The sequence below is a fragment of the Apis dorsata genome, unplaced genomic scaffold (genome assembly GCF_000469605.1).
Source record: "Apis dorsata unplaced genomic scaffold, Apis dorsata 1.3 scaffold_118, whole genome shotgun sequence".
NCBI classification, from domain to species: Eukaryota; Metazoa; Arthropoda; class Insecta; order Hymenoptera; family Apidae; genus Apis; species Apis dorsata.
The window spans coordinates 326-13,819 of NW_006263412.1; the positions used below are offsets into that span (position 1 = coordinate 326).

General features: G+C 31.1%; 5 protein-coding genes across 8 annotated transcripts; 3 read left to right on the plus strand and 2 right to left on the minus strand.

Moving 5' to 3' along the window:
• Positions 1–1,297: 1,297 nt before the first annotated feature.
• On the minus strand, positions 1,298–4,810 carry LOC102679944. The gene is made up of 3 exons (XM_006612652.2): positions 4,356–4,810; positions 2,026–2,250; positions 1,298–1,671 (listed from the first exon to the last, which is right to left on the minus strand). The coding sequence occupies exons 1-3, from the start codon at positions 4,432–4,434 to the stop codon at positions 1,490–1,492; spliced, it is 486 nt and encodes a 161-aa protein (XP_006612715.1). The 5' UTR covers positions 4,435–4,810; the 3' UTR covers positions 1,298–1,489.
• Positions 4,811–5,334: 524 nt separating this feature from the next.
• Positions 5,335–6,853, plus strand: LOC102680080. Its single transcript, XM_006612653.2, has one exon. The coding sequence runs from the start codon at positions 5,499–5,501 to the stop codon at positions 6,636–6,638; it is 1,140 nt and encodes a 379-aa protein (XP_006612716.1). The 5' UTR covers positions 5,335–5,498; the 3' UTR covers positions 6,639–6,853.
• A 67-nt stretch (positions 6,854–6,920) lies between these two features.
• Positions 6,921–8,334, plus strand: LOC102680565 (tetratricopeptide repeat protein 12-like). Of its 3 annotated transcripts, none has more exons than XM_006612657.2 (4): positions 6,921–7,131; positions 7,196–7,390; positions 7,456–7,848; positions 7,925–8,334. In XM_006612657.2, the coding sequence occupies exons 1-4, from the start codon at positions 6,996–6,998 to the stop codon at positions 7,987–7,989; spliced, it is 789 nt and encodes a 262-aa protein (XP_006612720.1). In that variant the 5' UTR covers positions 6,921–6,995; the 3' UTR covers positions 7,990–8,334. The 3 variants fall into 3 exon arrangements, with proteins under 3 accessions (XP_006612720.1, XP_031364874.1, XP_031364873.1); XM_031509014.1 differs by having other exon boundaries at positions 7,456–7,586; positions 7,668–8,334; XM_031509013.1 differs by having other exon boundaries at positions 7,456–8,334.
• On the minus strand, positions 7,826–10,055 carry LOC102680427 (UPF0415 protein C7orf25 homolog). The gene is made up of 4 exons (XM_006612656.2): positions 9,524–10,055; positions 8,866–9,307; positions 8,215–8,768; positions 7,826–8,151 (listed from the first exon to the last, which is right to left on the minus strand). The coding sequence occupies exons 1-4, from the start codon at positions 9,671–9,673 to the stop codon at positions 8,065–8,067; spliced, it is 1,233 nt and encodes a 410-aa protein (XP_006612719.1). The 5' UTR covers positions 9,674–10,055; the 3' UTR covers positions 7,826–8,064.
• LOC102680207 (zinc finger protein 346-like) lies at positions 9,771–13,467 on the plus strand. 2 transcript variants are annotated; one of them, XM_006612654.2, is made up of 8 exons: positions 9,771–10,111; positions 11,323–11,754; positions 11,961–12,034; positions 12,173–12,322; positions 12,404–12,498; positions 12,587–12,897; positions 12,966–13,034; positions 13,138–13,467. In XM_006612654.2, the coding sequence occupies exons 1-8, from the start codon at positions 10,072–10,074 to the stop codon at positions 13,290–13,292; spliced, it is 1,326 nt and encodes a 441-aa protein (XP_006612717.1). In that variant the 5' UTR covers positions 9,771–10,071; the 3' UTR covers positions 13,293–13,467. The 2 variants fall into 2 exon arrangements, with proteins under 2 accessions (XP_006612717.1, XP_006612718.1); XM_006612655.2 differs by lacking the exon at positions 9,771–10,111 and adding an exon at positions 10,224–10,449.
• The last annotated feature ends 27 nt before the right edge of the window (positions 13,468–13,494 follow it).

Genomic DNA, 13,494 nt, shown 5'->3' on the forward strand with positions numbered 1-13,494 from the left:
TTTGTACAAAATATCGATTAATTCATCTTGAGCAAAAATATTTTTTCTCTCTCGTCTAATTCGAATCCGTGTATAATAATTATTACCGTAATATTGCAGGAAACGTATACTATAATGTATTATTTATATATACGTAACGATTTAATTAATTTAATTAATTATATAATTATATTTATAAATTTATAGAGGTACAATAGAAAAAGTTTCTCCAACAAGTTATTAAGTCCTAACAGGTTATTAATTTAGATTCGCTCTTTGGTAAAGTTACATTGTTTGTTTTGTGGAAAGTTATCCTTGAAAAAAACAAGACATTAAGAGAAAACAATACATAAATTTATACACGCGACACGATTCTACGATGGATTTTATCGTCTAATTCTTCAAATTTTCGAACCTAAGAAATAATAAAAAAAAAAGGAGCTCTCTTAGCGTTAAAAAAATATAGGATCTAGGATAATATCGCATCGATATTAATCGCGTCACATGGATAAATTTCATTGCACGATTAAAATTACAATATTATTGAGAATGTGGAGTAAATTCGATCTAAATTTTACACATGGTGAAATATAGATTGATAATCATCGATTTTATACAAGATATTAATAAGATGTAAAGTTTACTGACCAGCTTTTTAATATCATTGTAAAAAATTATGTTGTTCTCGATACGTTAATCTTAATCTTAAAAACTATCAAAAACGCAGTCAGTTATCCCGCAACCATCGTACATAAACATAGAATGGTGATTGTGTAAGTAGTAATACTTTCATGCATGATTTTATTGCTTCCATAAAAATTATTTGGATAAGGAGAAAATTTTGAAGAGTATAAATATTAATTTAATTATTGCAACTTTTATTAACGCTATCAATGACGATTCATCACCATTATTCATCTATGACTAAAAAAAAAAAAAAAAAAAAAAAGGATCAATTAACGTTTCGCTTATCGGTATAAAATACATCTACTTACACTAACACTCGTTTACATTTAGCCTCTTATTTCAGTTCGACGATATGTTATGTATATCATGTATCTAAACCTCTTCTTTATATGTACACAGAGTTACACAATATTGTTCCCTAAGCGTATCAAGCTTCAAGAGAAGACTTTCGTGTGCGACGTCCAATCTACGAAAAAAATTCTCGAAATCTGCACAAAGATATAAGTGATTAAATGTATTAATTGATTGTCGGAATATCAACAAAGAAATCGATTGAAATTTTCTTGCAAGCCATCCAGAAAGATGAAGAAATTGAATCGATACTATTTTTTTTTTTTTCTTTTTTTTTTTTGTTTCTTGCGGTTATTCGGTAAGACGATCCGTTTACGCGCAGCGGTAACTCAAAGCTTGTGTCGCTTTAAAATTATGAATTGTGTAACTGAGCGTTTCACGTGTTAAAGTTCATATTTCTGATAAAAACTTTCGCACTTTGTACACGGCAAACATATTAATTATTCCATTATTATTATTATTAGATGTCTGCTTACGCTATAGGTGGATCGTCATCGTCATCGTCGTCTCTTGTGACTAGGACATTACCATAATGGTTTGGACGAAGCTGTCGAACTCGTTGTAACCATTTATATCGCCTCGCGACAAAATACAGTAATACGCTCATTACTACGAGAAAAGTTGGTATTAACAAGCCAGCGGCTACAGAACTACCTAAATAAAATTCAAACAGAATTTTGTCAGCAATTTTAGCATAATCGTGGCACGTCTTATGTAACCAATCTTTTTTACGATAGTAATATAATGATATCGTTATCGTATGACTAATTTATACGATAAATTAATAATATCGTATTATGAATTAAAAAAAAAAAACAGTTACAAAAATAATGTGCAAAAATAATTGTATGTCTTGGAAAATTTTTTTCTACCATCCTTTTAGCAAAATTTTAATTCTGTCTTATAAAATTGTTTAATTTTTATAAATATTAAATACGAATATTAATATTTGCGATGATTTATACAAAGAAACATCGTAATATTTGTAATTATATTGCATGTATATACCTCCTGAATTGGCCATGACGTTTGGTTGATCAGTTACACTAGCAACCGTAGTAATTGTAACCTGGACGCATCGGCCTTTCTCCAGATCGTAACCTATCTTGCATTTGCAATATGCTTTTTCTCCTTTCGAATTTTGAAAGCATCTTTCATTTTCATTGCATTGATTCTCCATCTTTTGGGTATCGCATTGTTTGGTTTGATTTGTGACATTTCCTGCAGAAAAATCTGAATACACAATAAATTAATCAGAATCCAGGACGTTACGTCGAAATCGACAATTAACGTTATATTGATACGAAGCAAGATTCAATGTGTCGCGTGACGAAAAAGATTGGACGAATTGAAAGCAGGGAATACAAAAAGCTTTCCGAGTTAATTCACCTAGACAAAGGTTAATATACGACTCACGATAGGCGAATAACAATGAAGATAATAAAGTCTTTAATGGATTGCGATAAACATTTTAGACATTCTAACGTTAAAAAATATCATATGTATATCTTTAGCAATTTTAATTCAACCAGTGTATAATATACGTTGTAAAAACATATCTTATCATTTTAATGGATGATCGTTATCAATTGAAAATTTACTGTTATTATTCGTTATTATATTCCATATCTATCACAATTACCCAATAATCAGAATTATTTTTTAATTTTCTTTGAACAAAAGACAGAGAGCGGCTGAAGAGTGATGTATCATTGCGACTCTATCGACACTGTACGAGTTGAAATTGGCTGAATCACTTAATTGAGACGAATTTTATCAGTTAAAATATAGAGGTTAACTATACCGATGTTAAATAAAGCAAATTAACAGACTTTCTTTTGATTTAAATCGTGGTATTGTATAAATTTGATAAGCTGCTATCATGCAATGCCAAAATAATAATAATAATAGTAATAATAATAATAACGATATTTGGAACGACTTCAAATAAATGAATATTCAAGAGATTAGAAACATTTGCAACTTGACTCGAAATATCGCATTCAGTTTTCCGCAATTAATTTATACCATTAATACGTGTCAATGAACTTCTCCATGATAACAACACAGAATTCATAGGTCAATCAAACAATGAGACCTTTTATTCCAATTCTATGCCATGCATTCGTATTTCTATTTAGAAGATAAAAATCAAGAATGAGACAACCGAAAAATATTACTCAATCATCTATGTATGTGCTAGAGTCCTTGACTTATACTTAGATTGACTACAAAACTGTGTATTTTACGTATGTCATATATAAAAATGCGATATAAAGAAAGAATTCATCGTAGCTATGGATAATCGTATCTTTCATAAAATAAATTATATTGCAGAAGAGCACTATAGAATGACTAACGGAATTATCGCGCAACATTATTCATTTGCAAAGTTAGTTATGGTTATAAATTTAATGTGTTAATACGTTAACTATACGTTAATTATTTCCTACAAAATGGATTGCGAAATATAAAGTGATATTTTGAATCGAATATATTCGTGATATACGTTTTATTTATCGTGCATCATTCGTTAATGAAGAATGAAAACAGGCGGTACTGATTCTGATATAAATACTGGTACTACTCTAGTACTGGTTTAGTAAAGTTACCAATACTCGTAATGGTGTTAAATAGCGTTAAACGCTACGCATGGACTTTATTATCACATTGACTCATCTTCTTATGACCAAATACTGATGAGCGTTTTTTCCAGGAAATCATGCAAAAATATTAAACATATTCATCGCGATTCAAAAAGATAACTTTCGTTAAACGTAATTTATTTTATATATTGATGGAAATTTCTTGTCTGAAAGAATAACTAAACGTACAATTACTATAAAAATATCGTGTTATGTATCAATTACCGAATAATCGAATCAAATTGATTGTGCGATAACGAGCGTTTCCTATGTGAAACATTAAGCATTTATCTTCCATTGAGACAGAATATATAGTAATTGTGGTTTGGAACATGGAGTACGAACAAATGAATCAAGAGAGAAACGATGAAATGAAATACTATCAAAATAAAAATATATAATTAAGGGAGTTTAATTTCTTGATCACAATCATCAGGAGAGAAAGAAATGCACGAATAGTTGGATCAAAAGAATCAGAAAGAAATGAAGAGAGAGATAGAGAGAGATAGAGAGAGAAAGAACGAGAGGGGTAGAGAGAGTGATGGAGAAAAAGCGGAAGAAGACTATTGTGGCCTTACAGGGGTGACCCCAATGGTTCGATTAAACCAACTAATTTTGGCTTCGCTTGGTACAGACACACTTGATTTATTTTATTAAACAAACTACAAATTATTTCTCAGAATTCATGCTTACCTGAAGCGTAATTGAATGGCGTGAGAAAAAGTATTGCCACGATGAGATAACAGAAAACATAGACTCTAATGTTTTGCATTTTCCTTTGTTTTTTCCTTCTCGTGTTGTCGCTCTCTCTTTGTCTTTCTCTCTACGTGTTCGTTCCCAATTCACGGTCACATAATAATGGACGCAATTATTTAAAGAATATTTACGATCGACGCGTTTGTGCCACTCGAAAAATGTAATGTTAAACGCACAAATATACACACACGTAATTTATTAAAATATTCACGTAGATAACCTAAAACTTTAGCACGAAACAATCAACAGGCACGCGAATGCCGGCTCATCGCCGATCGGCCGGCCGTCACCAGTTTTGACAGATAAATGCTAGACCGCGCCGCAGAATGCGTTCAATCATCTGTTATTAAACGACCATTTGCAATTATCGAACTCAATTGACATCGAGAATCGCAAAAGACATATCGAGACATATCGAGCATAAGATGGCGTCATAGAATACGCGCATTGCTATTTGGCGCGATATTCAAAATTCAATTTTACGTAAAAATTATTTAAATCCATTTTTTATCAATTTAAAAATGAAAAAACTATGAAATAGATTAAACATAATGAAAAAACAATATCTATATTTTCAATATGTTTCTTTTTTTAATTTGATTAAATTTCTTAATTTAAAAATGATATTGCAAACAAATAAAAATGATGATCAATTGTAATTTTAAAAATCTTTTTAATACTATTCTGAATTTGTGACAAATAGATATTTTTAAATCAAGTAAAAGTGTATTTCGTATCTTCTAAAATGTAGATAATTTCGTTATCTAACTAGAAAGATCGATTTCTACAGATTATTTTTAAAAAGTAGAATCTTTACTTAACCCAAAAAATATAATATTCATGGAATATTTTTAAATATATCATATGAAATGTATTTTTAATCAATCGCATAATTTGATGTTAAGTTATTTTGAATTCACTTTTTACACGTTGAAAGATATTTTCTCTATTGGAATGCACAGCCGTTTAAAACAGTTGCGATGACAGCGGCACGTGTCATGGCGAGTGTGTTGTTATAAACGAAAGTCGTATACTGTTAGTCGTAGATAGAATTGAAAGCTATCAATTACAATATTCAAAATGAAGGAAGAAACAGTGTTAAGTTTAAAGTGGCACAGTTTTCCATCGCATTTGGCGGTTTCTCTCGATACATGCTATGAGAAGCAACAGTTTGTAGATCTTTCTTTAGTATGCAAAGATGGGACGATTATAAAATGTCATAAAATGGTATTGGCTAATTCGAGCTCATTTTTCCGTCGTTTACTAGTTGCCAACGATCATCCTCACCCTATGATTATTCTTCACGATATTGAAGCAGACGATCTCAAGACTATCGTCAATTTTATGTACTGCGGTGAAATACAAGTGGTTCAAAGTGAGGTTAGAAGGTTGTTAAAGTTGGCCGAAATTTTGGAAGTAACTGGATTACGACATATTAAAACTTCAGTTTTGGTAGGAGAATCGAATAACGCATCTCATGATACGTCCAGGAAAACAACTACAGTATCTCGTTTAAAAATCGAAGAAACAAAAAGTCTACCTACCAAAACAGTACCTGATCATGATTCTAATATTAGATCACAAACTAAAACTAACAATCAAACAAAATTTACTTCATCTACTCACCTTCATAAAAGTGGAAACAAAGTTCCACTAGAGGTTACTAAGAAAAATGAAGAGGCTAATATTAATTTATTAAGTCAATGTTTAGACACAGGAAAATCTGGAATCAGTATTGTAGACATTAATGATATGCCAAGTACTAGTAGAGGAATTTCCAATCCACCGCCTCAAAAAAGAAAAGAACCCTCTGAATCTGTTATTAGTTGGCCTCGTGTTTTATCTGCTATATCAAAGGATAAATCTTTACCTTTGAAAAAATTATGTATTATGGATGAAGTTGAAATTACAGCTGGAAAGCCATCTGCAGCTAATCAAGAGTTTCAGAGGAATGAACCTTTAGACAGAAGAAAACAAAGGACTAATTCGGAAAGCAATGAATCCATGAAGTGTGCAGTTTACATAAAAGACGAGGTGGACATATTTGAAATGGAAGAAGATGCAGATATGGATCCTCTTGAAGTTGAAGAGATAGAAAATGAAAGTTCAGATACTATTATGGGTTCTTCTCAAATTTTTCCTGTCACAAATGTGGAACAAACATATTATAATGCAGGAACACTTTCGGAATATCCTCCAAGAAAAGGATCTAATGGTTAATACATAAAACACTGTGTTTTAAAATTGAAATTATTGATATATATTGCTTTGAATATAACACTTAGACTGAATAAAACTTTTTTGTGATTATAAATCTTTTTTAACCAAAAAAGCTGCAAAATTTCAATATATATAAATTAACCATAATTCACTATCATACTTGTTACTTTCTTACATGATCTTGTTCATTTTATAATAAACCAATTCAAAATAAATGTTTCATGCTTATTTAATCACTTAACCCATTTGATACACATTTATGTTACCATGTTATATGTTTCTATGGAAACCTTTCACAATTAGTCTCAAATATAGTTAGATCAATCTCTGTATAAAAAAATATTTATATAATGTAAAATGGATAAAACAGAAGATCATGATACATTAAAAAACAAAATAATAGAAGGGCAACAAATTATGGATAATTTATCAGTTGATAAACATGTAACTGAGGAAGAATTTCAAAACTTTATGCATCGCGTTACCGAAGTTGGTAAGTACTATTTTGATTATTTTGATTATAAATATAATTTTCGATTTATTGTAATTTTTTTAAGAAAAAATTGTGAAAAAATTGGCATCTTCCAATCCTGAAGAACAAGAACATGGACAAATATTGGCAGATGAAATTTTGGATGGACGATCGGAAAATATTATTTGCGATGATACTGAATTAAAAATAAAAATGAATCGTACAATGATTAATAAATGTTCAATTAACAAAAATTCTACTAATGAAGAAATGTCCAAAGGTATCAAGTAATAATTTTTGTCTTTTGTATTCCTGTACACTAATTAAAGTTTTATTTACATTTAGAAGCGTTTATGAAAAGCGTAGAAAAAGATGCAAAAGAAAGGGCGGAAAATAGAAAGATTAGAAATGAACGAGCGGAAACATTGAAAACAATTGGTAATGGGGCATTTAAGGAAAGAAATTATGAGAAAGCGGTAACATATTATACTAAAGCGCTAGAACAGCGAAAAGATTCAACCGTATTATGGAATAACAGGGCTTTGTCATATATTCAGCTTGGATTATTCGAGAAAGCCTTAAGCGATTGCGAATGGGCATTAAAAGTTAATAACACGAACTTGAAAGCCCTATTAAATAGTGCTAAGTGTTATAAACAACTCGGAGATGAAACGAAATACAAAGAATATATTCTATTAGCAAAAGAAAGAAATCCACATTTAATGAATTTTATTAATGGTACTTTGTTGATGTTTTTTTACATTGAAAATATTTCTATCATAATTCTAAATTTTTATTTAATTTATTGTTACAGAATTTGAAGAAAGTTTGGAAATGCGCGTTAAATATCAAGCTTCATCTGTTAATAATATTAATTAGTAAACAATAGAAATATTTCTTATGCAGTATGAATATTTCTTTTGCAATAATTTAAAATGCATTTAAAATCTGGTGTCAAGATGGACCTATTTTTGTCGCATAACCTTCTTTAATCTCTGAAAGAGATCTAGGTTCATGCAAAAAGACTGTACATTCAATACCCTGAAAGAATTTATTACTAGAATTATTTAAATTTGTCATATTTTATAGTACAAATACTTATACCTGCATACGTGCTGCTCTAACAAATCCCTCATTTGCAGATACCGTAATGCTTTTCATATGTTCTCCTGTTGCAAAAACTAATCTAGATCTGTCTTTAATTTTACCACCTAAATTTAACTTCTCCATTATTCTGCCTGTTGGTATGTCATTAACAATCTGAACTTTATTTAATAATTCTTTTGCCCTAAGAGTCTCTTTAGGTCCACCAATGACATCTATAATATTCATAAAATTTTCATAAGCAGTTTGACAAACAATTAATTCTTTGCCTTTGAACAAATTCTCTAAAATTGGTTTAACTGGATATTTTCTCTCCATTTCTGCTTGTTGAGTGAGTAACGGTTCCCGATAAATAAAATGATCATATCCATTGGTCATATTTGTCACATATGCTAATAAAGTTGATACATCCAAGTTAAGAATCTTTATTTCAGTTTTAAGAGAAGATGTGTTTAGAGTATTTAAATCTGAATTTATGTTTTTTTTATAATCATCCAAAGATTCCTCAGTAGATTCTAACGAATATAGCCATGTAGCAATTTTGTCCTCGCTATCTACCTCCAGAAGAATAGATATAACCGTAAATATGATTTGTTAATTTATATATATCATATATATTCATATATTCATCATATTAAAAAAAATATATACCATATACATCTATATTTTTTACATCTTCACATTGTATTTTATCCCCTTCAACAATTATTCCCATGTGTTCCAAACGTGTAGCTAATGGAATTTCTATACCATAAGCAAAATGGAATATAATGTCAGGTGGCCTATACAAATGTGGATAGCATTTTGCACATTGTAAATAACTCATTGCTTGATCAAGCACAGATTTTTGCCCATATTCTCCATTACCCATTGAAATCATTGTAAGAGCTCTAGCATTTCTAGCAATAACTTTTATCCATGATGCACCTCCATTACATACAATATCTACTTCTAAACGTGATTTTTGATATTTAAAAGGTTTCATAACATTGATGGGTTCATTAGCACAAAAGAGTCGTGCTACAATTGCATTCAAATGAATCAGATTTGTGCTTTGTAAATGTTCCTTCTTTACATTCCCTGTGGATTGTACCTTTATGAGAATAGCATATAGTTATAATCCTGATCCTTTTAATAGAAAAGTGTGTAACAATTCGACAATTTTTTGTATTTAAACATAAAATTAATAGAAGAAAATAGAATGAAATGTTTCATAACTTATATAAGTTATAATATATGCCTAATATCGTGAAAGAAATGTAGGTATATGATATCTGTAGTTTTGATTTGTAATCTTGAAAAAACATACCTTTTCTAAGAATCTAATTTCTTGTTGAATCTTTCGTATAAGTTTTTCAATCCCATCAATCTTTCCAACAAGTTTCAGTCGATCTATCGTGGCTTTGCCACTGTTTATTTTTTCTCCGAGACATGTTAAAAGTTCACCCTTTTCCTCCATCCTTTAACATTAAACGATTTTCGACAAGTTGGCCATGAGAAATTGTATTTTTTGTAGTAATTCTAATAATTTTGAATAGTTCACGATCGACGAACGTAGTGTTAGCAGCCATCTTGCATTACAGTTCAATATCGCGTAATGTCGACGGGTCGCTTGTCAAACTCGTCTATTAACCTCACAAACTTTTATATTTCACTGAATAATTGACAGTCAAACATAATTCATAAATCGTAATGATACAATATTCCAACGAATCGTGCGAAATGTAAAACTATAGGCAGAAAACTAATTCGCGAGTGTAAATCGAACAAAAACAACCTTATCGTGCCGTAATTACCGCGCACCGTCAAGATTCCTCTGACAATAATAGAGAATATCACGGTATTTAAGTTAAAAAAATGTCTAGTGCAAAGATCATCGAAAATCCAGAAGTACCGGGTAAGTTTCTATTCCTAGGAAAGAATTTTCCTCATTGATTCACGTTGTTAAAGATATATGTACGTATATTCTAGTGAATCTAGTGTGTCGAAAATATGCAAACTCCTGAATTTCCCAAACACATCGATCATTGAAAAAATATTTATTATATTATTAATATATATACGAAAAAATATTTTTTACAAATGGAACAGTATCGCCGCAAGTGTAAATATACTGTATGTAATCATAATGGAGTCTGTTAGAAATAACCGGATATAACTTTTGATATGCCTATATCAATCAATTATCAAAACAATTACTTAAAGCATGCACATGTTACGTCCAACGTTAAATAGGTAAAATAAGAAAATACTTTAGCCATAGGATATTTTTACGTTTACTGTCAAATTTCATTCAATATTTGAATATTTAAATCAGCTGATGATTTTAAATATAAAATAACAAATATATATATATTGACACAGTAATGTAATTACTTATCAATTTTGTCACCGAAATTAGGTTTTTTTTATATCGAATTAGATTAGAATACCAATAAATCAAATGAAGATATAAATATAAAGGGATTATAAATTATCGGATATAGTAACATGTAAACATTCAGTTATCATTTATGCATGATATTTTGCTAATATATGAACATTGATCTTTATTATTATTCTTTTCACTCTTTTTACGTATTTTATTTCGTTAAATTTATTGAATACATTATTATTTACAATAATTACGATTATTTCATTATTTCGGAAAATTAATCGTGCGAATTAAAATAATTTCTTTAATTCTAAATCATTGGATAAAATGCATACAACGAAAAATCGATAAACGAAATTTACAGTTGTTTCTAACCACATAAAAAATATATATTACTAATAAAAATGATTAATATTACGACTTTTATATTTGCAAACTTATTCGATATTACAAGATTAATCATAGAATTATATTCGATTAAATCCTATCTTCAAATAAATTATAACAATATACATTTTCTTTATATTTTATTATTCCGTATTTTTTTTAACTTTTATTCATACATGTTTATACGTTACATTTAAATAGAAGGAGTTTTATTAATATCATAAATCTAATTTTAAAAAAATATTTTCTTTCTTATATATATCATATACAATTATTATTATTATTATTAATATTTTATTATTATTTTAATACATTTAATAAAATATATCTTTTATTCGTATATATAGGATTAGAATGTTTTCTACCGCCACCTCCACCACCCCCACCACCAATCATAACTTCGAAAAGCAACAATTTGCCAATTACGACGGAACAACAGCAACCGGTAACGACAGAAGCGACAACGACCGGTTTATCGACCTGCGAAACAGCGGGAAATCTAACAATTGAAACAGCAGCTACGGCGTTTCCAAACCTTCCTGTGCCAACACCATATATCATGCATCCAGCGATGCAAGCACAAACACCTGGACAACCAACTACTCCCTGGTGGATACCTACAGACGCGGACACTTCTGATCTTTATGCACGATGGTATGACACGACCTACAAAACAACAGCTGCGGCGGTCGTATCACCTACGATAACAGTTTCCAACAAAGCTAAGAACAAATATTATAAACGCAAGAACGAGTTCATCGATCCTGCGCAAGATGCAGGTAATTAAAGAACGTTTTGTTTTTTTTATGGTGAGAAATAAATGTAATGTATATATTTTATTTTAGAATTTATCTGTTTTTTTTTTTCGTTGATTATCAATTAATTACTATAATTTGTATATATCAAATTATCATTAAGAAATCAGATTATCAAATAGCAAAGGAAACAAATTTATTAAAGATCGATTTATGTTTCTATTTCGTAGAGAAAGTTGCGAGCGCCCAGAGGGAACTGTCAGCATTAATGAAACCGCTGAAATGCGATCTGTGCAATGCAGTTGTAAGCCTCGATTACTTTATCCGATAATATAAAAATATATGAGACATCCTGTTATGAATATTATGTCGTCATATTTAACACGTATTTTAACCAAAGCCTCGAATGAAATCCTCATCGCTTAAAAATAAACGATTTCAGATGAACTCCACGTTGCAAGCCAAGTTACATTACGATGGAAAGCCACATCAGAAAAAAGTATCGATGTTTCTAAATCAAAGCGTAAAGAAACAGAAAACCGAAGACGGCCAAGTCAGTAGTACGACCAGCGATTGGCAAAATTATTGTGATGTAAGATTGTAAATATTAATCCATTAACACGAGAAGGGGGGTGGAAATCGTCGAATTTATTTATTATTTAATTTTTTGCAGATTTGTAAAACGTGGTTCACGTCGCAAACGGATGCGACGCAACACTATGCCGGTAAAAAACATATTAGAGCAGTAAACGGGGGACGTCGTGCGAGGTACAGAGATGTATACTTGTCCCTAATTATTCTTAGAAAGATAGCTGTGTCAGCCGAGATCGTCATAGCAGAGCGTTGAATTCTACAGGCCGTCGAAGAAGTCGCAAAATCAAAATCAGTACAGTCAAATAGATCCCACTGGCCGATTCGGGATAGGAATGGCTTTTCAGGCAGAAGTGCAATCTACACCGGCACAGCCGGTGGTAGTATCTGACGGTACCAATGCGGTACCTACACCAGGAACGGGGTCCATCTACACACCACCTCCTTATCCAACGCCATTGCGTTGCGATCTGTGCGGGGTTTCCGCTAATCGGCAGGACCAATTGGAAACGCACAAACGTGGCGCTAGGCATTTGAGAATGCTTAGGTTGAATGGATTACCCGTTCCCGAGCCTGGTAAGAATTCCACGTATTCCTCGCCTCTTGTCCCGATAAATAACATTCGTCCTGTTGGATTTTTTCAGCTACCGAGAGCGAAGCGATACCCGCTACTCCTGGTCCCATAGATTATTCTATTTACCGAACGCCGTCAGGTAGAGACTGTTTCCAAACGTTTTTTTAAAACGTTTAATTTTTAATAATCTGTACCTATCTGTCAATTCCCAAAGAGAATAGAACCTATTTCTATTTTTTCAGGCCAGTATTATTGCGCACCGTGTAATCTATCGTTAAATTCCGAGAGTACGTTTGCTCAACACGTAGAGAGCAAAAAGCACAAGAATCAGTCGAACCCAAAGTCTCCGTCTAACGCGGTGGTGGTGTCGAAGAAAGCTAGATTCAAGAAGAAATAAGGCCTTGGTGACATCGTACGCGCTCCGCACGTTATTTCTTCGTCTTCTGTCCATTGTTTTCACTGAAAACTTTCCTCTCATTTTTTGATCAAGCAGATGTATTGTCGTTGTATCGAGGCAACGTACAACGATCTGTGCCTAAAGATAAGAAATAAAAACTCTTGTTCGATATATATATGTATATAGATATATATATATATAT

Excerpts from the sequence above, each read along its gene's own strand:
- LOC102679944 (XM_006612652.2), bottom strand. The coding sequence starts at position 4,434 with ATGCAAAACATTAGAGTCTATGTTTTCTGTTATCTCATCGTGGCAATA. Across the intron at positions 2,251-4,355 it reads GCCATTCAATTACGCTTCAG|ATTTTTCTGCAGGAAATGTC; the intron begins GTAAGCATGAAT and ends TTGTGTATTCAG. Across the intron at positions 1,672-2,025 it reads CGTCATGGCCAATTCAGGAG|GTAGTTCTGTAGCCGCTGGC; the intron begins GTATATACATGC and ends AATTTTATTTAG.
- LOC102680080 (XM_006612653.2), top strand. The coding sequence starts at position 5,499 with ATGAAGGAAGAAACAGTGTTAAGTTTAAAGTGGCACAGTTTTCCATCG.
- LOC102680565 (XM_031509013.1), top strand. The coding sequence starts at position 6,996 with ATGGATAAAACAGAAGATCATGATACATTAAAAAACAAAATAATAGAA. Across the intron at positions 7,132-7,195 it reads GCATCGCGTTACCGAAGTTG|AAAAAATTGTGAAAAAATTG; the intron begins GTAAGTACTATT and ends AATTTTTTTAAG. Across the intron at positions 7,391-7,455 it reads TAATGAAGAAATGTCCAAAG|AAGCGTTTATGAAAAGCGTA; the intron begins GTATCAAGTAAT and ends ATTTACATTTAG.
- LOC102680427 (XM_006612656.2), bottom strand. The coding sequence starts at position 9,673 with ATGGAGGAAAAGGGTGAACTTTTAACATGTCTCGGAGAAAAAATAAAC. Across the intron at positions 9,308-9,523 it reads AAATTAGATTCTTAGAAAAG|GTACAATCCACAGGGAATGT; the intron begins GTATGTTTTTTC and ends ATTCTCATAAAG. Across the intron at positions 8,769-8,865 it reads AAAAAATATAGATGTATATG|ATAGCGAGGACAAAATTGCT; the intron begins GTATATATTTTT and ends TTCTGGAGGTAG.
- LOC102680207 (XM_006612654.2), top strand. The coding sequence starts at position 10,072 with ATGTCTAGTGCAAAGATCATCGAAAATCCAGAAGTACCGG. Across the intron at positions 12,323-12,403 it reads ATTGGCAAAATTATTGTGAT|ATTTGTAAAACGTGGTTCAC; the intron begins GTAAGATTGTAA and ends AATTTTTTGCAG. Across the intron at positions 13,035-13,137 it reads TATTTACCGAACGCCGTCAG|GCCAGTATTATTGCGCACCG; the intron begins GTAGAGACTGTT and ends CTATTTTTTCAG.